The sequence below is a fragment of the Lepus europaeus genome, chromosome 3 (assembly GCF_033115175.1).
Source record: "Lepus europaeus isolate LE1 chromosome 3, mLepTim1.pri, whole genome shotgun sequence".
NCBI classification, from domain to species: Eukaryota; Metazoa; Chordata; class Mammalia; order Lagomorpha; family Leporidae; genus Lepus; species Lepus europaeus.
The window spans coordinates 153,931,508-153,956,561 of NC_084829.1; the positions used below are offsets into that span (position 1 = coordinate 153,931,508).

The 25,054-nt window shown below is 36.7% G+C and overlaps 1 protein-coding gene across 1 annotated transcript; it reads left to right on the forward strand.

Moving 5' to 3' along the window:
• Positions 1-6,675: 6,675 nt before the first annotated feature.
• VIP (vasoactive intestinal peptide) lies at positions 6,676-11,337 on the forward strand. Its single transcript, XM_062187768.1, has 5 exons — positions 6,676-6,782; positions 8,536-8,658; positions 9,561-9,665; positions 10,369-10,500; positions 11,292-11,337. The coding sequence occupies exons 1-5, from the start codon at positions 6,676-6,678 to the stop codon at positions 11,335-11,337; spliced, it is 513 nt and encodes a 170-aa protein (XP_062043752.1).
• Positions 11,338-25,054: the final 13,717 nt, after the last annotated feature.

The window sequence follows — 25,054 nt, forward strand, 5'->3', positions numbered from 1 at the left end:
GAAGGAACTCAGAGGCTGGCCTTAGCAAGGGGCTATTGAGCACTTCTAGGGCTACAAGATAAAGTCTACCTTGCTGAAGCCTGGTCTTCAGGAATGACATGGTCCAGGGGGAATAAAAGCTCAGAACACCCTTTCCTCATTCTTTTAGTCCCTTTGATATCTGTCCAGTCCCTCTCTTTAGCTAAACACAAGCAGCAGCCAACAGGCCATGGAGTGTAGTAGGTCTTAAGGTCTGCCTCCAGCGACCCAACAGGCCAGTCCACTGCAGTGGCTTTCAATGTGGTAAGTCTGGGCTTCAGCAGAAGTCAGCTTGTGAAGATCCCTGGCAGCTCTGCCAAGAGTTGGGTCACTGGAAATGGACCTGCCCTGGACTCGAAGGATGCCCAGGTCAGAGCCACAGATCTTATTGGCTCTAAGCTGAAAAGCCCTTCACTCAGCCCAACTTCCAAAGTGACCACTGCAGCTGAGGGGATGGTCAAGTAGGGTCAGCAACATTGCAGGCAGAACTGTAAATTTCCTGTTAGAGATGCCACCTGCCTTTACCTGGCCAGCTCTCCTCCCAGGCCAGCCAAGTAATGAAAGTCAACAGAGTGCCTTCCCCTAGGAGGTTCACACCTCCCTTAGGATATACCCCATGTGAAGAGATAGATAGGTCTGGGCCTCTTAACTTACAAGGCCTAAAGCCCACCAGATTATTATCAAGCCCCTTCTATCAGGTTCTATTTGCCTCTCAATCAGAAAACTTAATTGTAGCTTAGACAGCACCTTTCTTAGCTCCTCTAAGAATGACTCTGTCCTTTGTTCTAGACCCTGTCTAGTGCACTTGGGCCTCATTCCTTTGTAATCATAACCTCTACTCTACCACCAATGGCTCTACTCCCAACCTGTGTGTACTGATGGTCCTCTTCCCCACTTAATGCTGTATAATTGTTCAAACCTGGTAAATGCCACTCTTAGGATCATTGGTTACTATCCTCACTCTGTCTTTTATGACCTTTTCTAAATATGATCAGAGTCGGGGAACTTGGAAGGCTTCCATAGCCTTGGCAACTCATGACGACAGCCTAGGGTGGTTACTGGTGCCATAAACTAGAGTGTCAATTTGTTGGGTCAACAACAGGAGCCACTGTGCGCTTGCTCCTGATGTGGGATCTCTGTCCTTAATGTACTGTACATTTTGATTTAATGCTAAAACTAGTACTCAAACAGTATGTTTCACTTTGTGTTTCTATGTGGGTGCAAACTGTTGAAATCTTTACTTAATGTATACTAAATTGATCTTCTGTATATAAAGAGAATCGAAAATTAATCTTAATGTGAATGGAAGGGGAGAGGGAGCGGGAGAGGGGAGGGTTGCGGGTGGGAGGGAAATTATGGGAAGGGGAAGCCATTGTAATCCATAAGCTGTATACTGGAAATTTATATTCATTAAATAAAAGTTAAAAAAAAAAAAAAAAGAAAAGGATCAAGATAAAAAAAAAAAAAAAAAAAAAAAAAAAAAGGTCTGCCTCCAGCAAATAAGAAGCAAAGTGGAGAACAGCAGAGAGCAGATCCGAAAGGACACTGGAAAATGTTCAGCAGAAGGAACAGCTGAGTGTGCGTCCTGTGCCATCAAGTGTGTTCCGAAGGGAAGTCAGATCTCAGGGGTTAGGAGCTGATGTTTGGCACAGTGGCTAAGATGCCACCTGAGGTACCAGCATCCCATACATGAGTGCCTGGGGTCAAGTCACTGCTCTGCTCTCAATTCCAGCTTCCTGCTAATTCACACCCTGGAAGGCAGCAGGTGATGGCTCGAGTACTTCAGTTTCTGTCATGCACATGGGTGATCCATGTTGATTTCTGGACCCCTGACTTTGGTCTGACCTCTGGCTGTAGCAGGCATTTAGGAGGACAATGAATAGATGGAAAATCTCTCTGCCTTTCAAATAAATAAAAACTAATTAATTAAAATACAAAAACATAGGTGCACTGGGGTGTCATAGAGGGCTGAAGCAAATGTAATATATGCACATACAATTCAGTTATATTATAATATATACAATATAGATATTATCGAATATGTTATGCATTCAATACATGTACACATATCCTAACATAAGTTACAGAAAACTATAAGAACTAAGAATAGTAAAGCAAACGAAGAACTTCCATGTCTTACAAAACAGGAGTTTCTACACCAAGAACTGGCAAACTGTTTTTGTGAAGGACCAAATAATAAATATTTCAGTCTTTATAAAATATACAGTCTTTTTTGCAACTACTGAACCCTGCTGTTCTAACACAAAAGCAATCCTAGACCACACATATATGATAAGCATCTTCATGTTCCAATAAAACTATTTTATGGACACTGACATTTAAATTTCACATAATTTTCATGTGTAACAAAAACATTCATTAATTTTTTAACCATTTAAAGTACTAAACTGATCTTCTGTATATAAAGAGAATTGAAAATGAATCTTGATGTGAATGGAAGGGGAGAGGGAGCGGGAAAGGGGAGGGTTGCAGGTGGGAGGGAAGTAATGGGGGGGGGGAAGCCATTGTAACCCATAAGCTGTACTTTGGAAATTTGTATTCATTAAATAAAAGTTTAATAAATAAAAAAAAAAAAGAAAAAGAGAGAGGTCTTCCATCTGCTGGTTCACTCCCCTAATGGCCACAATGGCCAGAGGTGGGCTGATGGGAAGCTAGGAGCCAGGAATTTCTTCCAGGTCTCCCACGTGGGTGCAAGGGCCCAGGTACTTGGGCCATCCTCCACTGCTTTCCCAGGCACATTAGCGGGAAGCTGGACTGGAAGTGGAGCAGGTGGAACTCAAACTGATGCCCATATGGGATGTGGGCACTGCAGGCCAGGGCTTTAACCCACTGCGCCACAGTGTCAGCTCCCAACACTTGTTTATTTATCTCATGGGTTCTGTGATCAGAAGTCTGGGCACAGTGTGGGTGAGTACTCTGTCCAGTGTCTCACAAAACTGAACTCCAATCAAGGTATTAGCTGATCTGTGTTCTCACTGAGAGGCCCTGCAGGGGTGAGGAACATCTGGCCTGCAGGCCACGAAATCCTTTGGTCTGGCCCTGGCAAGGCAACCACAGCTGGGATTCAAAATTTAAAGTATGAATACATTCTTAGCTTGAGGGACATAAAAAAACAGAAGGATGGGCCTTTCGGGTTTTTAGCCAATAGTCGAAGCCCTCAGATCAAGGCTTAATAATTCAGGGTTTTCATGGCAGGTCTCATGGCACATTCTGGTCTCGTGGCGGGGTATGAGTTAGGGTGAGTTAGTTAGACAGGCAAACTGCCACACAGAGGCATGGCTTGGGAAAATAATCCCTGAGAGGATGAAGAGCCTCCATTAGCTTTTGCACTGGCAATCAGAGTGATTCTGAATTTCTGCCAATCTCCTGACCTTGAAAACCCCTTCCAACTGATCTCCCTGTATCTAATTTGTTTCATTTTGACATATCTTTCCATAATTTACCCAACTCTGGCAAAATTCATTTCCTACTTTTTGGAAAGATAAAGCAGATTTAGCTGTGTTTGTGGAGTGTTATTATAAAATATTCTAGATAAATTTAATTTCAGATTTTTTCTTATGTTTATTTTTCTGGAAGCATCTATAATTTGACTGGTTAAAGATTCATTTACACCCCATTTCCTTGAAAGAAGAGAAAAAGTACTCAGATGGTTTTATTAAAATCTATGAATTAAGACTTTGAACCTGCAGATGGTGCTATGGTCCTATTTTGAAATAGCTTTGATTTCTAGTTTAAATTCATTAGAAAAAAAAATACAGATCTTTACTTTAATGTTTTTTCCCTATCCAAAAAGTAATAAAATTCAATTCATCTCTTTATTTTATGTTTTATTATTATAATGGGAGAAAATATCTACTTAGACCAAAATAATAATGAATTTTGTTTTTTCTTCTATATAATTTTGTCATTCAGCATCAATTTGTAACTCCCAATCAACTTACTTTGCTGTTCTTAAATAAAATTGATTCATTGAGGATTGGGTGATGAAGGGCTAAAGATAAAAAATTCCATATGAGAACCATTTCAACCTCTAGTTTGTAATAATCAGGTAAAAAAAGATTTCCTGGAATTAAGCCACAGGAACTCTGGTTTAAGTCAGAGCTGTCAACTGGGAAACAAATTTCCAGACATTTTGAAATTTAATTCATTTAATTTTTCTTGTAACTGGATTACAAAATATGATTAAGCATAGCAAGATATTCTGGATCAGTCTGACTTTGAATGAAGCAAAAAGATAGTAAAATGTTAAAGAAGAAAGAAGATTCTACAGCCATTCTACCTTGTAGAACATATAAATAAAAAATTTAAAAGAATACACTCATTAGGAATTTTTAAATAAAAGAAAATATAGCATTTTCTTTTGTTATACACAAAATTGTCCCTGTAGTTCCACTTTTATCTCAAACTCTGAATGTACACTAAGCCACTGTGATCAAGGAACTCAGAAGAAGAAATTAAGTATTTATCAAAATGCTCTACAAATGCAAGTACATCTTTGAACATATTTTAAAGTGATTGAATCAGAAATTTCCAAAAACTATTGCACACATAAGTGTGTGTTGGGGGAGTGGGAGTAGAAAGTGAAATAATTGTACGTAGTGCAAGCATTTATAAAGTGATATAGATAATTATTAAAAGGAAGAGAAATTCAATGCTTTGAGATATAGAGTCTGATAAGAATTTTAGGAGTGATCATTTGATATCATATTGAGATGTGCATTGGTAATTATGTCATTTTATGCATATGTGAAATAGCAATAGCACTACTGTTTCATACAACATATTTTTCTATCTTGGAGATTTTCTGAAAACTTTTATCTTAAGATTATTTTCAACAAAAAGAAAACATATTAATAGAAAGAGGAAAATTATTTCCAGATGCTTTTAAAATTAGGATAAATTTCAAGAAGGACTAAGAATATAAAAGAAAGAAAGAAAGACATTAGGAGAATTGATGCTTTGTAATAAAAGATAATTATACATTCATAAGCATAATGAACATAAGTATTTGTAGCTTTCTCAGTTTGTTCCTGCACACGAAGTCATTATCTGAAGGAACCCCAGTAGCCCTGGCTCTAACACCATAATCATTCTCTTATTCCATTAAGACAAAGTAAATATCAAAACATTTCACATTAAGCTTGGTACATTTTTTTTAAAAAAGTAAATTTCCTCTTTTTATCTTAGATCCTCAAGTTACTCACTACAAATTCATATAAATCAGACATAATGACAATTTAATATGAACTTCAAGCCCTATTCATCTCGTGGGAGTATTACTGTGACGTCTTTCAGGGAGCTTTGTGATTGCTCAGCCCAAGTATAAGCCTATAAAATGATGGCTTTGAAACACTGGTCAGGGTAGAGTGAAGGGCAGTAGCCAGCAATAACAGCCAACCCTTAGCCAGTGCTACGGACAGAGAACTGGTGGAGCCTTTCTTGGCTTCTCAGAACTTCAGCACCTCGGACAGCTCCAGAACACCAGGTCCCTGAGGAACACTACCCAGCAAGGTAAGTGAAAACTTCGCTTTTCCTTTTTATGTTTCCTGCCTCTGGAACTCTTTTTTGGGGTATATTAAATTCAGGTCACCTGGTAAGAATAGAATGAATTTCCAGAATTCTTTTCATTGGAAGATGTTTTACCCTCCTGCTATTTTGCTTAATACTGATTTTAAAAAAATACACCCAAGAAGGGGTTTTTGACTATATATATTTTTTGACTGAAGGGTTCAGTAGGTACATTTGTTTTTGAAGTTTTCAACTTCTTTTGAAAGAACTGTTATTTCTATTTCACATGTTGGTTAAGTGAACTTAGAACACATTTCTTTCTCCTCTGTAAGTTTAAATGCTGTGATTTTTATACACAGCAAGAAGAAAACACAGGCCTTGTCCTTCTAAGTTTATATCTAGAAACTATTTATAAATGAAGTGAGTGAAGAAAAGCAAGCTTTGTTTTTACATATATTTTGTGGCATAATGAACCACATAATAACAATATGTGATTCAATGAGTTTATCAATATTAATTTTCTCTCTTAGTTAATTTATTTAAACCTAGGCCAAAATTGTGTTAATACACAAACAAATAAGTTTATACTAATATCTACAACTAGGAGAGGAAATTTATAAAATTTATAAAATTTATAAAATGTTGTGTTCTAGTATATATGTACATTATATTCATAGATACACACTGTATACACACGTTTATATATAATTTACCAGAGTAGAAGAATCTTTAAATACATTATATTCCAGTTTTATATTAAGCAGACTTTAAAAGCTTAAAGTAGGAAAAAATAATTTCTTGAATTGATTTCCTTAGGCTATATACTTAACTTTGATGCTACAACTCTATTATAAAGTATGATATTCAATATATCCTTAGGCTAAGTGCCTGGTGAAAGATAGGCAACCAATGAAAAGCATCCTAATTTTTATTCAAATGCTTGTCACCAAGAGAAATTTTCTTCATTTAAGAGTAATCATACCACAGTTTAGCTCTCTCTTCAACATGAAAACTATTTTTTAAACTCCTCAACAGACTTCAGAAATTATTTCTAGACACACAGCACTGCCTTGCTCATGACATGTGGATTTGAAAGACTTATCTGGCTCTCTCTTTAGAGGCACAGAAATGGAAAGCAGACACAAGCCCCAGCTCCTGGTGTCCCTGATACTTTGCAGTGTGCTCTTCTCGCAAACATTGGCATGGCCACTTTACGGAGCCCCAGGAACTCTGAGGTAGGTCCTTTTCAGACAGTTTCTCTTGTAATTCATCAGTTGAACATTCCTTCTTTGCCCTACATTCCTTCAATGCCCTACACGCTATTTTGGACAACTCAACATTTAAAATCGTGCAGTATGTACATAAATCTTTTGGTTTGTGTACTAAGCAAGATTTTTATGTTTTCAACATCAGGTTGACAGGTTGGTCATGAATCCTGGTGTGCAGGCATGACAAACAGTGTCACTGATTAATTCTACAGGTCAAGTGGTCACATTTCTAAACATGAATGGCAATTTGACTTCCCATTCATTCAGAACCAGTTTTAGATGAGTAATAAACTTCCCTCAATTTTCAGTTCAGTTCAGTTCAGTTTCTGATGGAAAAATAGCTGTTTAGCTGCCAAACTCATTTTAAATTTTTCTAAAGGTCTAGCAGTACATATTAGTTTATTAGTGAAAAATGCATAAAATCATGTTGGGAAGATCTCTATATAGGAAAGATCTATTCTCTAATATTAAAATAGTGGAATAACTTTTTATTTGAGACCCATTTCCTTAATACTTCCTTTATTAGTACATTTTAATGGATTAGGTTAGAATTATAAATACTTAGTTTTAGTGTTTATATGTTGCTATATTCCATACTTCAAATTAGTAAAGTATACAACTCTCAATTAAAGCTTTTCTAAAGTAAAATAAATGTATTCAAAGTAAGTGAACAATAAATGAAAGAAATGTTAACCTCATTTTTCCTTCAAAGTCATAGACACCATCATATTTTAAGGGAAAACAACAATTTGCTTATTTGCCCATTTCTGATCATTTACTTAAGGTATACTTAAGTTCCATATAGTGAATTATCTGTTAGCCTGTAAGTGTTCTCTGTGAAATTTGTTTAAAGCTATCTCCTCTTTTGCATGGACAACTTAGTAGAATGGGTCCATTGGAATGGTTTCATGACAAACAAGGAGTAATCTGAAGTATGCTAAAGTTTTCGTTACTCACATGACTTCAGATGCACAGAGGACTGCTCATTACTATCAATTATTATATCATGAAAGATACACACATAAATGCAATGATGTGCTGGTGGTAAGAATGTGCATACACCTACAAATATAGTCCTATTTCATAGGTAGGCATAACTATTCTTAGGTTCCCATGTGTCATTGTATTTCTTCACTAATCAGAAGATCTTGCAAATTCTTGAATTCGAGTAACTAGTAATAGAGAGATTCCTTGGACTTGATAAATATAGAGAAATATATCATGCTAAGGTAAATCTTTGAAGCAAAAATTAGATACCTAGAGAGAAAAGTGAGTGATATTCAGCTCTTGAGAGATGTTTAGGACAAATATACTAAAAAAAATACATAAATTGCTAACAGTTTTAATATTATTACATTTTTTCCAAGTTTCTATTTTGTAAATGTTTCTTTGCCTGTAATATTGACTTTAAAAAGTGAATATAGTCTTGGAGTACCACATTTACCAAGGAAGTGTACTTTGCTTAATGCTCCAAGAGGATTAAATAAAGTAGCTCTTACAAGTGGTACATACATCTTATAAAAGTTTTATAGGCTAATAAAAGTTTTCACTGCATATTATCATTAATCATAGAATACATTAAATTAACATATGCTATTCTTATATTGGAAATGGGTGATATTTCTCCAAATTTTCAGTATCTTACTTCAAATGATTGCTTTACCATAGGTGGAAAGGGATATATTTTACTCATAATTCCTAATGTATTTTTCCCTAAAACATTGGCTGACAGAATACCACCGGAAGGAGCAAATGAACCTGATCAGGTTTCATTAAAAGCAGACACTGACATCTTGCAAAATGTGTTAGCTGAAAATGACACACCCTATTATGATGTATCCAGGTGAGTTTATTTTTATTGAGTCCTATGTTCAAATATATACTTTAGAAATATGTTTGTCTACTTTTATCTCACCATGAAGCTACTCCTCTAGCATAACAGCATGGGTTTCCTTTCTCTGATTTCATTCAGCCTGAAAATCATGTACAGCTTTTGAAGCTGTACATGATTTTCATATAGAAAGGTTGTTAACAAACAAACAAAAAAGAAACAGAAAGAACACAGTGTTCGCTTACATTCTGTTGGACATAGTTCCGAGATCACAGATTGTATCATCCCTAGTAAAACTACAGCAAGCTGCACTCCACAATGGAGAGGGTGTTAAGGAAACATGTATCTCCTTGTAAAGAGGAGGTGTCTAAGAGTTAGAGCTGTTCATTTGTAGAACTTTTTGTCTAGAACAGCTTTCAGCAGAGACTAAGTAGCTCTATCCCGAAGTCAAGGCTCCTGATCTGAATGGAAAAGTTAGTGATGGGCCCTAGAATCCTCTCTATTGTAAAGAGTTTTGCAGAAGAAATAAAAATAGGTAGAATAGATTGGTGAACATGACAAAACTAGAATATTTTCACTTTGCATTTATGTTTATTCATGGGAATAGAAATAAAACACTGTAAATAAATAGAAACTAATATATTTTTCACAACAATATTTCTCAAAAGAGAAATAGATTTAAATACTGAGTAATATTTAATTTTTCAAAGTTGTATGCCAGAAATATAGAATATATCTTGATAGGAGTTTTTAGAAAATATCTTCAGTTTGGTTGCCAGGAAACTTCCTTTTGGACTTATGTTTTGATGAGAACATTTTTTGATAAACTGATGATTCTCTGTTATTTAATGAGCCAGATAATATTCCAGAAAATAATTTAGAGAATAATAGCTATTTCTTCTTCCTTCCTTTAGGAATGCCAGACATGCTGATGGAGTTTTCACCAGTGACTTTAGCAGACTCTTGGGTCAACTTTCTGCCAAAAAATACCTTGAGTCCCTTATCGGAAAACGAGTTAGGTAAAGATAATTTATTATTTTAATTGGGCACAATATAATTACTCAATATGCAAGTTATATATTCACTGTTGACAAGTTATTTACCTGCTAAAAATTGATAACTCTTATATAATGTTCAGTTTAGTTAAATGATTTCATATTCCTGATTAAAATATACTAGGCTGATGAGTTAAGAAAACAAGGTTGACTCCACACACACACTAATATTTCTTAAGTAGCAATCATTTACAAATCTGCAATCAAACTGAACTCAACTCACTAAAAAATAAGAAGAACTAGTACAAAGGCAAGCAAATCTTAAGGTCAATCAATTGGTTAGAGGAGAATTCAAATAATTGCTAAGGGATTTTTTTTTTTCAAGTGGAACATAGATGAATATTTTCAGGATGCTGCTAAGGGCACCATTTTTAAAGCAAACTTCCTATTGACAGCAGAATGCAAACTCAATGTTCCCCCAATTGTTTTAAATATATGCTCAGCTAGTCCAGAACATGTTATAAGGCTGTCACAGTCAGTGCCAGAACATGGTAGATCATTTCTTGCTCCCTATCCTTACACTTGACTGCATATTTTTTGTAGCATTTTTTGGGATAGAACATGAGTTCGATGTTAGAATTTCTTTTTATCTAAGACATTTGGAACATTGGTGCATTTATCATCTTCTGTTGAAACTGTTTCATTTCCTTTTCCTCACATTCCTTAGCAATAACAACTCAGAAGATCCTGTACCAATCAAACGTCACTCAGATGCAGTCTTCACTGACAACTACACCCGCCTTAGAAAACAAATGGCTGTAAAGAAATACTTGAACTCGATTCTGAATGGGAAAAGGAGGTAAAGAAAAAGAAAACTTCATAAAATGAGAAATCATAAATGACTTTGAAAAATCTAAGCTACATATGAAGACCCTAGCTACAGTATATGAAGCAGCCATTATTAATGTTGGCTGTCACTAGCACAACTATAAATTTTAAAATACTGATTTTGGTCCTTATACAATATCGATTGGCAGGAAATCTGAGGATGTGGCCAGAGACATCACTATTTTCTTCAGAGTCCTGCAGCTGATTCTATTGTGGCCTCAGAGTTTAAAATAATGGCTCTAGTTAGAAGCAGGCTGAATCCGGGAACAGGTTTTATCAAAAGTGATGATTTTATAATATATGATGTACAGTCAATTAACAATTTGCTTCATAAACATTTTCAATACCTTTACTTTATGTAATCGAATCATAAAATAGTTTGTATGTTTGGATTCAGTAAAATCTGTCTCCCTGTGGTGTGTAAATAATGAGCACAATACATAGGGAATGGAGTGCTCTCTCTCTTTATATCAATTATTTTGGTTTACTTGCTTAATTGTAAGGATAATTCTGTTAGGTGAGACAAGACAATCTTCTGCTCTTTGCACTTTAAATTAAAATTAAATTCTTTAGGAATAATTTAGACAGTCTAAAATTGAGGAACAATTCATACATAATAACTAACCTCAAAGATAATCAGTTGGTGCTAGTGTGCTTTACAGAATACTGAGAATAATCTTGCTGTGGTGCCATCATTGTTTCCTTATAACCTTTCCCATCTAAGAGCCTCAATATGTACAATTGTCCTTTCCTGTTCTGCAGCATTGAGGGAGAACCTCTGGACTTTCCTGAAGAGTTGGAGAAATGATGAAAGTGCTCTTTGCCGCAAAGTTGATGACAACTTCCCAATGGTGGGTATATCTGTGCATTCTTACCATGCTCTCATATCACCTAATTTTATAAGTAGGTAAAAGTCACACAGTTTAAAAAAATCCTGGGGTTTAACAATCTCTCATCATGAGACCTCATCTAAGAAAGACACTATTACCTGAAGAGGACCTCAACCCAGTGAAGAGCTTAAAATGATTCATGCAATGTTCTGATCAGTAAAAAGAGAATGCTCATAGTGAATAGTTTGTATTTAAATGATACTCCTCTTTACTCAGACTTTCTGCTACCCTTGTGAAAAACAGAGGAACTTGACTCACACTCCATGAGAAAAGCTTTCTTTTGGAGAATCCAACTGTACTCCTTGTATTAAAGTTTAACTAAGTTTTATTAAGTTTTAATCTTATGATTTATTGTTAACTTCTCATTTAATTTAAGTACAGGGAAATATCGCCAATATATAGTCAGGATTCTTATCATAAAATAATGCCAAGACACTCTGATTCTTATTCTTTGAGACATAGCAAACTCCATGCAATAAAAGTCACAATTAGCTTGTTTCATATGTAAAGTGTGTGTAGGCACTTCGACTCCAACAGCAATGAAACATTTTTTGAGTAGAGAAAACACCCACAGGTTTTTTCCTTTGTAAAATGATAAGCTATTATTAAAAGTGTTTTTTGTAAACATGGTACAAGATATATTTCTTTCCTGAGTTATATTACATTAATGTATACATTAGCTCATAAAATTCTATTTTAATATTTGGCAAGTACTCAAAATTCAGGTCATCATTATATCAAAAGTTAGCAAATTTTTCTTTAAGAGATTATAGCATCATATTTTTGGCTCTGTGGGCTGTACGCTTTCTGTTACAACTGCTTAACTCTGCTGTAACATGAAAGCAGCTACAGATAACGTGCAAAACAAATGGGAGTGGTTATGTTCCAATAAGAATTTGTAACCAGAAGGTAAGATTCCAGCTCCTCTTAGATCCAAATTCAACTAGCTCTGTGCTCAGACAAGACAACTCATGGTTTTACCTCAGTTCCTGGTGTAGTTATCTCAGGTTTTCAAAAAGGTTATCCAGAATAAAAAGGGTATCTGGAGTGACAACTGCCAGACTTGTGGCTTTTGTACACTGATTACCTGTTAGCCACTAAGAAAAACACAGAGGCAGGAGTGATGCCTACAGCAATTACTTAACATGTGTAGTTATTTCAGAAAAGCAAGCCCTTTGCACATTGATAGAAGGTAATTACATCAGGTTTCTCAAAAAAAAGTTATACAAATTATCCTTCAACAGATTAAGAAATACTGTAGGTACTAAAATATAAGAGTAGATCAACCACTGTGTCCTTTGCAAATTTTAAGATCATTTAAAAGATCCCATCCTCTGTTCTTTTCTTTATCCAAGGGTGTCTTGGAAAAGTTCTTTGAACAGGAAATTTGTGGGATATCCATTTCTGAATATTACAAAATAGATAGTTATTAGTGAGTAATGAGATAACCTTTTCACATTCCAGCTCTTCCTTTCTGATAATAATTCTCTGGAAGGTGCTCTTTTGATTTATCCCAGAACATGTTCCCCTACCACAGGTGTTGACAAGGGACAAAGAGAAATATATGCCTACTATACGAGTGGATGAGTGAATGAAACTGAGGTGCTATAAATAAAAATATCTTGATGTTTAAGGCATGAATTCTTTCTTTTTCAGAATTCTTGGAGGAAAATGATAGACAAAGTAATCACATTTTGAGTTCTACATGAGTAATTCAAGAAAACAAATTCAATGTCAAACCAAATAAATTATATTGTGTTGTGAATGTCATGATTTGTTTTATTCTAATGTAATAACTGTGATGTTTACATTGTAAATATTATTTCAGAATTTAAAAATTTGTCTTAGCTCACAAGAGCTTGTAATTTCATATGCTCTATATTCTTTCTAACAAAAATATATTTAGTGATAAGTAGCTATTAGGGTAATTAGAACTACATGAGGCTTTTGGGATGGGTAGCAATAGAACAAAATCAATGTGTTTATTTATAGAGTATACTTAACTACTCAGAAGAGTAGATCAGATAATTAGTGTGTCTAAATTTGAATGTTAAGCAGATTGAATGCTATGTTAAATAAATCTCAAAATATCTAAGAGGATTCCAACAACAGAGATATACTTCTAAAAAGGTTTTCAGGAAACTTTATGCAGTTCCACATTTCTAGTGGGATTAAAATCTCTCAAATTTGGATCAGTATTTGCCAGAGAGTTTCTTTTGACCTAATGACTCGACTAAAGAGAATGATGCCTGTTTCTGGTGTTGAACTTCACACTTGTGTTAAGTATGTGTAAAATGTGCACTGAATGGAACCCTTGTTTTTCAGTAATAAATTTTTTTTCATAGTCACCCAAAATACTGCTTTGGTCATATCAGCTTCATTCAGTGAAAGTACTTTTGGAGACACAACTATTTTTCCAAAGTGATTGTAAGAAATTAAATACAGAAAATAAAGATCTTTGATTATCATTGCAGATGCTTTCTATTGTTTAAATTCTTTTATGTGATTCCATGTAACTCATTTCATCCCGAAACTTCCAGAAACTACATAGTGTATGTAATATTTGTGGTATTCTATTTTATTGTTTGAGTCCTACAATAACAGTGACTTAAATAAAGGAGTCATTTCTTTCTCACATAAGACCAGAAATAAGATGTAAAGGGTCAATATCATGGCTATGTCCTTGGTAATCTAAACCCTTCAGCCACTCACTCCTTCTTTCCAGTTCATACCTCTAGGTGTGCACATTGTGTACTTAACTGTTCAGAAGAATAGATTATCAGTGTATGTAGGGTGTGACTGTTTTATTCATGATCCAAAAATCACACCTAATGTTCTCATCACCATATCTGCATTCCACCCTGCAGGATAGATAAACAGTCATGAATGAAAAGGGAGTAAACTTCATACTACCTCTCTTTGAACTGCTTTCTTACACTAACATCTCATGGCTACAGTACAGTCTTAGGGCTATAGGCATTTCCAAGAGAAACTTAGATGGCAAAGAAGTCTGTATGGGAAGATCAGTGTGAGCTAGATGGAAACTGAGAGGGACATAGGATCAAAATTCAAGATGTCACTTGGGGACCTACATCTCATATTGGAGTGCCTAGGTTTGAGTCTTGGCTCTGCTTTCTGTTAATGCATATTCCAGGAGGCAGCAGATCAGGAATTAAGTGGTATTCCCCTGCTGCCTACATGGGTGACCTGGATTGAGTTCTCAGCTACTAGCTTTGGCCTGGACCTGCCCTGAATGTTGTAAACATTTGGAGAGAGAAGTAGAAGACAGAAGGCAGGAAGTTTGAAATTGAGGATCCCACAGGGTCAGCTCCCTCCAAGTATTTTGTAGAAAAATCTGATCCTTGTCTTCCCTTGGTTCCAGTAATTTGTTGGAAATCATTAGCTTACAGAAACATTATCCTGATCTCTGCTTTGATCTTCGTCTGTCATTCTCCCTGTGTGTACGTGCATGTCTCCAAATTTGTTCTTTTTATTAGGACACCTATCATATGAGATTAGGTTTCACCAGAAATCCTCATTTTGAATTGATCTCCCCTGTCAAAACCCAATCACCAAATAAAGGCACATTCTGAGGTACTGGAGTTAACAACTTTCCCATATGTACTTTGGGCAACAGAGTGTGTCACCTTGGAAAATCAAAGGAAAAATGCTAGAAAAGGAAAATTGGTGATGCCGAGATTAAAGTGGGGTTGGCTTGAGTGTTGTCCTTGCGAAAAGGGAAAAGGGTATCGTTAGCAAAATGCTTCTGTGATATAAAATGAGATTTGTTTAGTCATTTCTTCAACAAATATTTATAAGGAGTCTACTATATGACCAGCATTCTTAGATTTATGATGACATAACAGTGGGAAAAAAGACAAACATGTTTGCCCTCATGAAGATTACAATCTATTGAGGGCAAGAGACAATAAACAAAACAGTTAAGTAAACTTTACATTGTGCTAAAAAGTGGTAAGTGCTATGGAGAAAAATTAATTCAAGGAAGGATCACATAAAGGGCTTGAATTTGTACATGGGTTCTTAGTGAGGGATTTACATGAGACAGAATATTGATGACAGCTTGGAAAGAAGAGAAGAAATCCGCTGGAAAGCTCTGCTAGAATCATTCTGAACAGAGAAAATCAGACATAAAAGCCTTCAGGTGGGCACAAACCTAATATTTTGAGGAACAAAGAGGAAGCTGATTTGGCTGGAAGGAAAAATGATGAAGACAAGATATTCGAGGTGTAATAAGAGAGGCTATGAAGAATCAAGTCACATGCAACACTGTAGGGCATACTACAACTTTGGCCTTCAATTTTAATGAGACAGTTCCATTGAAAAATTGTCGACAGTGACCTCCATAGAATGGTATCGGTGGAGTGGTGTAGCTGAAAGCTGGATTAAAAGGGGCCCCACAAAAAAGGTAGAGAAGTGTCTATGCAGTGAGTAGTTCAGATCTTCTGCCACAGAGGAAGACCAAAAAAGGGGTAAAGGGATGTGGCAGAGGAAAAAGGGGGCCAGTACTCTTAGTGTAGAATTATCAAAAACATGTTTGCATGCCATCTTAGTCCATTTTCTGCTGCCATAGCACAATACCACAGACTAGGTCATTTATAAACAATGCAAGGTTCTACAGGATGAAGTCCAAGAGCAGGGAGCACCCTCTGCTGGGGGCCTTCACGCTGTTATAACATGGAAGAAGGGCAAGTGAGCATGCATAAGACAAAAAGAGAGGAAATAATGCTGCACTTACTTTCATAAAAAAACTCATTCTTGGGATAACCAATCCACAGCTGCAATAAGGACATTGATCCATTCCTAAGAGCAAGGCCCTTGGGACCCAACCACCTCCTAACAATTCTGTTAACACTGTTACATTGGCAATTACATTTCAACACAAGTTTTGGAGGAAACATTCAAACTACAACACAAGCTGAAAGGAAATATGCTAGAAAAAGAAAATTGGTGATGCTGAGGGTTAAGTGGGTTTGGCTTGTGTGTTGCCCTTGAGAAGATGGTAGACATAAGTGATGCACAGAGAGACTGACCTCATAGTGACACAAGCACTGAGCAATTATAATGACTAGTAGAGTGCCTGGGTCAAAGGCGGACGCTTGAATAAACTAAATGTTGAAAGGGTATGGGATGTCTTTTCTGATTGCTTCTGTTTTCTCAGGGAAAGTTAATACTAGGAAAATGTTTTCATCTGAACACTTCAGGAATGTCTTGGTGGACTTAGAAATATGCGTCAAATTAAGCAATTCCAGACTGTATTTATGGAGCTGGCGCTGTGGTGTAGTGGGTAAAGCCGCCACCTGCAGTGCCGGCATCCCATGTGGGCACTAGATCAAGTCCTGGCTGCTCCACTTCCAATCCAGCTCTCTGCTATGACCTGGGAAAGCAGTGGAGGATGGCCCAAGTCCTTGGGCCTCTGTACCCACAGAGGAGACCTGGAAGAAGGTCCTGGCTCCTGGCTTTGGATCAGCAGCTCCGGCCTTTGTGTCCAGCTGGGGAATGAACCAGTGGATTAAAAACTCTCTCTCTCTCTCTCTTTGCCTCTGTCTCCCTGTAACTCTGCCTTTCAAATAAATAAATAAATCTTTTTCAAAAAGACTATGTTTATTATTTTGGAAGTTGAGTGCAACTAAGATCTCTTCCCACATGTGAATGGCATATATATATATATATATATATATATATATATATATATATATGTGTGTGTGTGTGTGTGTGTGTGTGTGTATTTATTTTCAGAGCATTCACTGAATATTACATGCTGGTGCATGAAATTTGTGAATGCTCAGGGATTTGTTTAAGATCACTATCCCAGTGGTCATGCAATGATTTGGGTCAGGTGAAGAATGTCCTGCAAATCAAGAAGATGGCAGATGGACCATTAGATTCACCCAATGGTAAGATTATAAGGATCTGAACCTGACAGGTTGGAATGAAAAAGGAAAGGAGTAATAGTAACAGCCATCACTTATTTTAGAGCAGATGGTTTTCTATGGGTTTTCTACATTGCTAAATTATGCTAAGTATATGAGATATGTACCATTCTTCAGTTCATTTTCCAGAAAAGAGACTGATACATAATGAAAAGATAGCAGACTCTTTGTCCCAGAAATTAATATGAAATATTCTAGAGTCTTTTGATGAGACTTACTTAAGATCATTTTAACACTAAATGCCTTTCTCAAATATAACACAATTATTCAGTGTGGCAAAAGAGGGAATAAGGCCCAGATGCTTGTTTGATCTTGCTCTGTCCCATGCCCAGTACTGCGAATGGCAAACCTCAATGAGTCTGCATTAGTTATCTTGGGTCCTCCTCCATTCTCAGTACCCTCACTGCAGAAGTTTGCCCTGACTTCAGAGAGTTACAGAGGCCAACCCATGAGGAGGTCAAAGCATGCACCTCAACACTCTGTTTGCCTGAAGGGCACATATCTCTCTGTGTTTTAGGGATGATATTAGACTGTAGCCTTTCAAATAATGTCCCTTCCCTAAGAGAGTGGTTAACAGCTGCCAGGACTGCCTGTATGTCCACATTCTGCCTGTGTCTCTGGGTACTGCAACTTTCCTCATGTCTCGCCTTAAGAGGTCTATCCATGAAACCCAGTACCTGCCAGTTCCTGTAGTGTCCTTCACTGAACTGTTTCCAAAGTTGCCCTTCATTAAAAAAAAAAAAAGATTTATTTTTTATTTGAAAGGCAGAGTTACAAAGAGGCAGAGGTGGAGAGAGAGAGAGGTTTTCCATCCAAAGGTTCACTCCCCAATTGGCCACAACAGCCAGAGCTGTGTCGATCCGAAGCCAGTAGCCAGAAGCTTCCTCTAGGTCTCCCACACAGGTGCAGGGGTTCAAGGACTTGGGCCATCTTCTACTGCTTTCCCAGGCCATAGCAGAGAGCTGGATTGGAAGTGGAGCAGCCAGGATTTGATCTAGTGCCCACATGGGATGCTGGCACTGCAGGTGGTGGCTTTACTTGCTATGCCACAGTGCAGGCCCCAAAGTTGGTCTTCTTAGGAGTTTTCCTTACTTTGCCTTGAACATGTGGCTGATTTGGCAATGGCTCAGGTGAAATTTGCCTTGGAGAATTGCCTTTGCTCCTCTCTTTCCCCTGCATTACACTTTCCCTGTGAGATATGAATTGGACAGAAGTTGCCAAGGGTCATAAGGGCTTCATTTATTACTGCTCGTCCCATTCTGAGCAGCTTGTACTCTTTCCTTCCTCTGTGTTAATCTAACTTCTGAATTTTCCCTTTCCTACATTTTCTCTCTTTCCTCCTTGCACAGTGTACAATGGCAAACTAATGATTTTCTATAACTTATGTGAAGATAATAAATGTATATGCACCCAAACTCAGGGTGCCTGGATATTTAAAAGAAATGTTGGGGCCGGTGTCATGGAGCAGTAGGTTAATTCTCTGTCTGCAGTGCCGGCATCCCATACAGGAACCAGTTCTAGTCCTGTCTGCTCCTCTTCCAATCCAGCTCTCTGCTGTGGCCTGGGAAAGCAGTAGAAGATGGCCCAAGTCCTTGGGCCCCTGCACCCACATGGGAAACCAGGAAGAAGCACTTGGCTCCTGGCTTCGTATCGGTGCAGCTCTGGCCATTGCAGCCATTTGGAGAATGAACCAGCAGAGAGAAGACCTTTATCTCTGTCTCTCCCTCTCACTCTAATTACCTCTCAAATAAATAAATAAAATCTTAAAAAAATAAAAGAAATATTAATAAATCTAAGGGGAGACATAGACTCCAATACAATAGTAAAAAGGGATTTCAACACACCTCTTTCATCCACGGACAGATCAACTAGACAGAAAATCAACCAAGAAACAAATCTAATTGACACTATGGACTATATGGGATCTAACTGATATCTATAGAACTCTTCATCCCAGAGTTGCAGAATGCAAATTCTTTTCATCAGTACATAGAACTTTCTCTAGGATAGACTATTTGTTAGGCCATAAAGCAAGTCTCAGCAAATTCAAAATCATGTCATGAATCTTCTCTGAACACAATGGAATAAAGCTGAAAATGAACAATTCAAGAATCCTGAGAACATATGCAAAAACATGGAGACTGGACAATACAATCCTGAATGAACAGTGGGTCATAGAACAAATAAAAAATGCTGGAAAGAAATGAAAATGACAATACAATATATCAAAATGTATGGGATACAGTAAAAACAATGTTAAGAGGGAAGTTTTAGCAACTGGTACCTACAGCAAGAAATTGGAACGGTACCAAGTAAATGAGCAAACAATACATCTCAAGGACTTAGTATATACAGTATATACAGGTAGCCTCTGGAAGCTGGAGAAGGCAAGGGTAGTATCTCACAAATCACACCCAAAATTAGTAAGAGGAAAGAAATAATTTAAATTACAGAAGAAATAAACAACACTGAAACCAAGAAAAATAATACTAAAGATCAGTGAAGTGAAGAGCTGGTCCTTTAAAAAGTGAACAAAATTAATGCACCATTGGCCCCAATAACCAAAAATAAGAGAGAAGACCCAAATAAATAAAACCAGAGATGAAAAAAATGTAACAGAGATGCCACAGAAATAAAAAGAATCATCAAGAATCACTACAAAGAGCTGTATGCCAACAAATGGAAAACCTCAAAGAAATGGACAGATTCCTGAACACACTCAATCTACCAAAACTGAGCTATGAAGACACAGAAAATCTAAACAGACCAGTAACCAAGAAGGAGATTGAATCAGTAATAAGGACCCTCCTAATAAAGAAAACCCACTGGATGGCTTTGCTGCTGAATTCTACCGAATTTTAAAGAAGAACTAATCGCAATTCTTTTCAAGCTATTCAAAACATTCGAAAGAGAGGGAATCCTCCCAAACTCCTTCTATGAAACCAGCATCATCTTAATTCCTAAACCAGAAAAAGAAACAACAGAGAAAGAGAACTATAGTCCAATTTCCCTGATGAACACTGATGCAAAAATCTTGGGAGAGCAATGGAGAATGACCAAAATACTTGGGCTCCTGCACCCTTGTGGGAGACCCAGAGGAAGCTCCTGGCTCCTGGCTTCAGTCTAGCCCAGCCCCAACTGTTGCAGCCATTTGAGGAAGTGAACCAGCAGATGGAAAGTTCTCTCTTCTCCTCCCCCCCCCCTTTCTCTCTCTCTCTCAAATAAATAGGTAAATCTTTTAAAAAATAACAAAATTATCTTCACTCAAGTAACCCAGTGTAAGGATAGGGTTCTTAAAAGACAGCAAAGGGAGGCAGGACTGAGTGCAGGAAATGTGCCTTTAGAGCAAAGGTTGGTGTGGTGTCATTGTTTGCTACAACCAGGAGTCAGTATATACAGGTAGCCTCTGGAAGCTGGGGAAGGCAAGGGTAGTATCTCACCTAGTCTAACAAGACAGAATACAGCTTTGCCTTGGTATTAGTCCCATAAGAATAATTTTCAGTCATGTGACCATCCCTAACCAAAGAACCATAAAATAATAAAACTGTTTTTTTGTTAAAGTAGCAATAGGAAACAAATACAACTGTCCTCCTCCCATTATAATAGAACTTGAGTCTATCTGTTTCTTTAGGAAATGATGATATAGCAAGACACTGAAACAAAATTTCTTTAGGACTCTTGTGTGATCAAAGTGGGGAAAGAAAGATCAAAACCTAAATTTGATGAACATACTGAGTTGTGTGATTATGAATTGATTGAGTTTTTAATTATCTAATATATGAGGTGCTTGAGGTGCAAATTAATTTCAATTATATAAAATAAAAGTCAGGTTCTTGTATATCTCAGTTTGAAATGAGACTAACATTAAACATCTAAAATATATTAGAAATCATTTCATAGACTTGAAAATAATAGTTTATCACTTACATTACCTTCAGTAAATAAACACAAAATCCACCCCTTCCCAACCCCACAAAATGACACAATATTCCATTATTTTTTTAAGCTTAAGATTGTAGACTGAGACTACAAATGTGTCTCCCCTACCTCCCCAAACACCATAACTTAATGGTAAGAGTGAAGAAACATTATTCCATATAGGAAGGATTAAAAGGGGGTCCTGAGTTGTTAAGTGATTGCCATATATTTTGCAGGAAAGATAGTGGATTGAGAAGTGGGTCCACGAAATAGCCATGGAAACCCAAGCACAGAACTCAAGTAGACAGTCTGCCACAGATGACCTTTCCTACTGAGAAGTTCAGATTTGCCAACTGGAAGCAAGTGTTCTGCTCAGAAGTACAAGTGTTTCATAGGGAAGTATAAGAGCTCTAGAGAGAATATCAGCTTTGTCAAATGTCAACAATTACTGTTTCCACTTAGAAATTTCATTTCTACCTGAACAATTTTTGGACAATTCATGTACTCTGACAAGTTCTGAATCTGAGGAAAGGTCATTAAGAATTCAGGAAAACAAGATAATCTGTAAAGTGTCATAGGTAATCTATATTTTCTCTGATAAATAAAACTATTTCTCTGATAAATAGAAGTTTCAAAGAACATAGAAAAGAAAGGAGATTAATATCACCAAAAATATAATAAAAGTAATTTTAATATTCCCCAGATTGCACTTCACATACTGTCTGGTTGCATGCTTATTTTAATTATGAATGTATATCAACTATATTAACTGTCCCAGAATATTCCAGTGTGTTGAATTTGTCATCTTAGGACTTTCTTCTTAGAGTAGTATCATCAAAATTTTCTTAATAATTTGTTTCTAATGTGAGAAATTAATTCTTATAAATATTATAAGTTCTGGGATGGGACATTACAAATATCTGGTTTCCTAACATCTATTTTAGAACTAAGTTGTATTTGTCCATTCTAGTAAGAAAAGTTACATCTTTTCTTCTATAACTTTTTATTTTAAAAAGAAAATACATTCCATTTTCATAAACAATATGTACTATGTTAATGTGGAGACTGACACACACATTTCTGAGGTTCAGAAGCAGAAACTCTACACTGTAGGCTGTCTCAAAGACAGACCACAACACTTAGGTCTTCCAAAGAAACTCAGAGCTGCAAATTTTGGGAGATCTAGATTTTTGAAAAAGTATACCCCAATTATTTACTTGCCTATTCTTGTGTTGGGCTTTCCAAACTCAAATGGTATCCTCCCTAGTAAACTAACAGCAGCTGCAATTTTTTGAAAAGAGACAGAGGGAAAGGACACATTAAAAGCATCTGCCTTTTCGTAACCCTCTGTTAACAGCTTTCTCTCCCTGATTATTAGAGAGGACATTTCTTTGGTCCTTCCCTTTTGCCGTATGTAATTGCAAGTCTCTCGCAAGATGCATCTCCTTTCATACTTTAACGTTTCTCATTTTTCCCTGCACAATTGTGCTTTTGCTTTTTTTTTCTTTCTTGGAAACTCGCCCTGGTTTCGTAATTTTGCTTCTTTGTCCTTTGCTTTTCTGTTTCCTTCAGAGTTATGCATCCATTCACTTGGATATTTTGCTCGCTGCTTCCTGTCCTACCTACACGTTAGCCTCATTTGTTCTAGTGACAGAAAATACATGTAGATCTCTTGTGATTTCATTTTATCTTTAGATTTTCTTTCCACTAGACCCCAGGCATGCATATGTAACACTTGTTAAGATATATTTCCTAATTTACATTTTGTTTCTCTTTCTGCTTAAGAAAGATATATTCTTTGAGCTAGAAATTGCCACTGTATGTAAGCTTATCTCTAAATACTATGAAAACAAAAAATAAATAAATCCTAATAAGACAATTGATTTTTAATTCTTTTTTCTTTTAATTTTTTATTTATATAAGGTGAACAAATTTCATGTATTTCATATACAAGGACTTTAATCTCTTTTGAATTTTGACTCTAAAAATAATTTCCCTTTACCTTGACACTTATCCACAAAAGGAAATCTTACCCATGTCCTTATAAACTTGGATAGATAGTAATAAAATAGAAGTTTGAAGCAATAGTATATGTAATAAAAAAGAAAGAAACTTATCATAGAAGGGGAAACTGACATTGTGTATAATTAGTGAAGACAAGACTCATGGAATAGAACTGAGAAAATTCTTCATTTGAGATCTCAGCTCTCTATAGGAGTGCTGTTCTGAGACTATAGCCAAAAAGGACAGGCAAAGTTTTAAATAAATGATGATACCAAAATGTGAGTTCCATGTGGAAACTTTCATAATAATTATATCTTTAAACATCATTGCAGGGGCCAGCGCCGTGGCTCACTTGGTTAATCCTCCGCCTGCTGCACCGGCATCCCATATGGGCCCAGTTTCTAGTCCCAGTTGCTCCACTTCCAGTCCAGCTCTCTGCAGTAGCCCAGGAGGGAAGTGGAGGTTGGCCCAAGTGCTTGCGCCCCTGTACCTGTATGGGAGACCAGGAGGAAGCACCTGGCTCCTGGCTTCAGATGGGCACATCACCGGCAGTAGCAGCCATTTGGGGAGTGAACCAGCAGAAGGGATACCTTTCTCTCTGTCTCTCTGAAATAGATGTATTTTCTGTGAATGTTATTTACTAAATTTACACCCTAATTTCCAATCTGTTTATAATTGGAAATTAAATAATTACATGAGTGACTTGTATTTAAATAACTTCTATATGGGATTAGTTTAGTTCAGTGAGGCTTATGTGAATGGTAAATTCTTGTTGCCAAGTTATGAACTTCAGTTTTAGAAGTAATGATTAAGCATCAGAATCAAGAACTGGAAGTCAAAGGCTGCTAAAGAGCTTTGGTAAACTTCACCCCAGAGCAACCCAGGTGCCCATACAGATTTTAGACACACAAGTGATGGGCTGATGCAATTTTCATGCCTGTTTTTTTTATTGCCTGTTTCAGTTGGTGAGTTCCTGCAATCAGGACAGAAGTCCTCTTTTCCCACTAAATTAAGGAGTCATAAGGAAATCAGTCTCACTGCTTGGAATGCCCAAGAATGACTTTTGCTTCAAGACATTGACATGAGTGCTTTGGAACTATACTTTATATCTACAGCCTTGGACAAACTTGGAAACAAGATTAAATTTTCCAGGAATCAAACATTAAGGGTATTAAAGTGGGACATTGTTTGCATCAGGACTGCTTCCCCAGGGCTGTTCTGCAGTCCAGGAGGTGCCTGAGAGAGGGCTTTTATTTGATCTCTCTCTGCAGTGACCTTTCATTTGGTCTATTCGCCAGCAAGGGGGCCAGCACCTCTGCTCCAATGGGGATTGAATGGCCTCAAGAGCCTGCCTCAATGTTAGTCAACAGTTCTTTCTGCCCAAGCACCAAAGAGCAAAGATCAGGTACTTATCAATCTGACCTACAAGTCAACTTAGGGACGGCAAAGCTCTTTCTGGCTCAAGTGTCACTAAAAAGTGAATATTGAATCTTGACTTTTTTCTCTGGAAATATAACTATAAGTGCAGTTGTTCACACAATAGGTCTCTAATCCATGCTTAAATTTCCCACATTTCTTCAGTCATTTCTCACTTCTTATATCAGGAAGACTTGTAAGGAAATCAAAGAATCTAAAGAAATGGATCATCAGTGAGTTCATATGTGGAATTTATAATTTGGCTCAAATAAAAAGGAATGCAATAGCAATTTCTGACCATAATTCAGAGAACAGAAAATTGTTTTGGAATTTGGATTACTCAATG

Bases quoted from the DNA above. Each gene is read 5' to 3' on its own strand.
- VIP (XM_062187768.1), top strand. From the start codon at position 6,676: ATGGAAAGCAGACACAAGCCCCAGCTCCTGGTGTCCCTGATACTTTGC. The intron at 6,783-8,535 runs GTAGGTCCTTTT...TTTCCCTAAAAC, and splicing joins GGAGCCCCAGGAACTCTGAG to ATTGGCTGACAGAATACCAC. The intron at 9,666-10,368 runs GTAAAGATAATT...CACATTCCTTAG, and splicing joins CTTATCGGAAAACGAGTTAG to CAATAACAACTCAGAAGATC.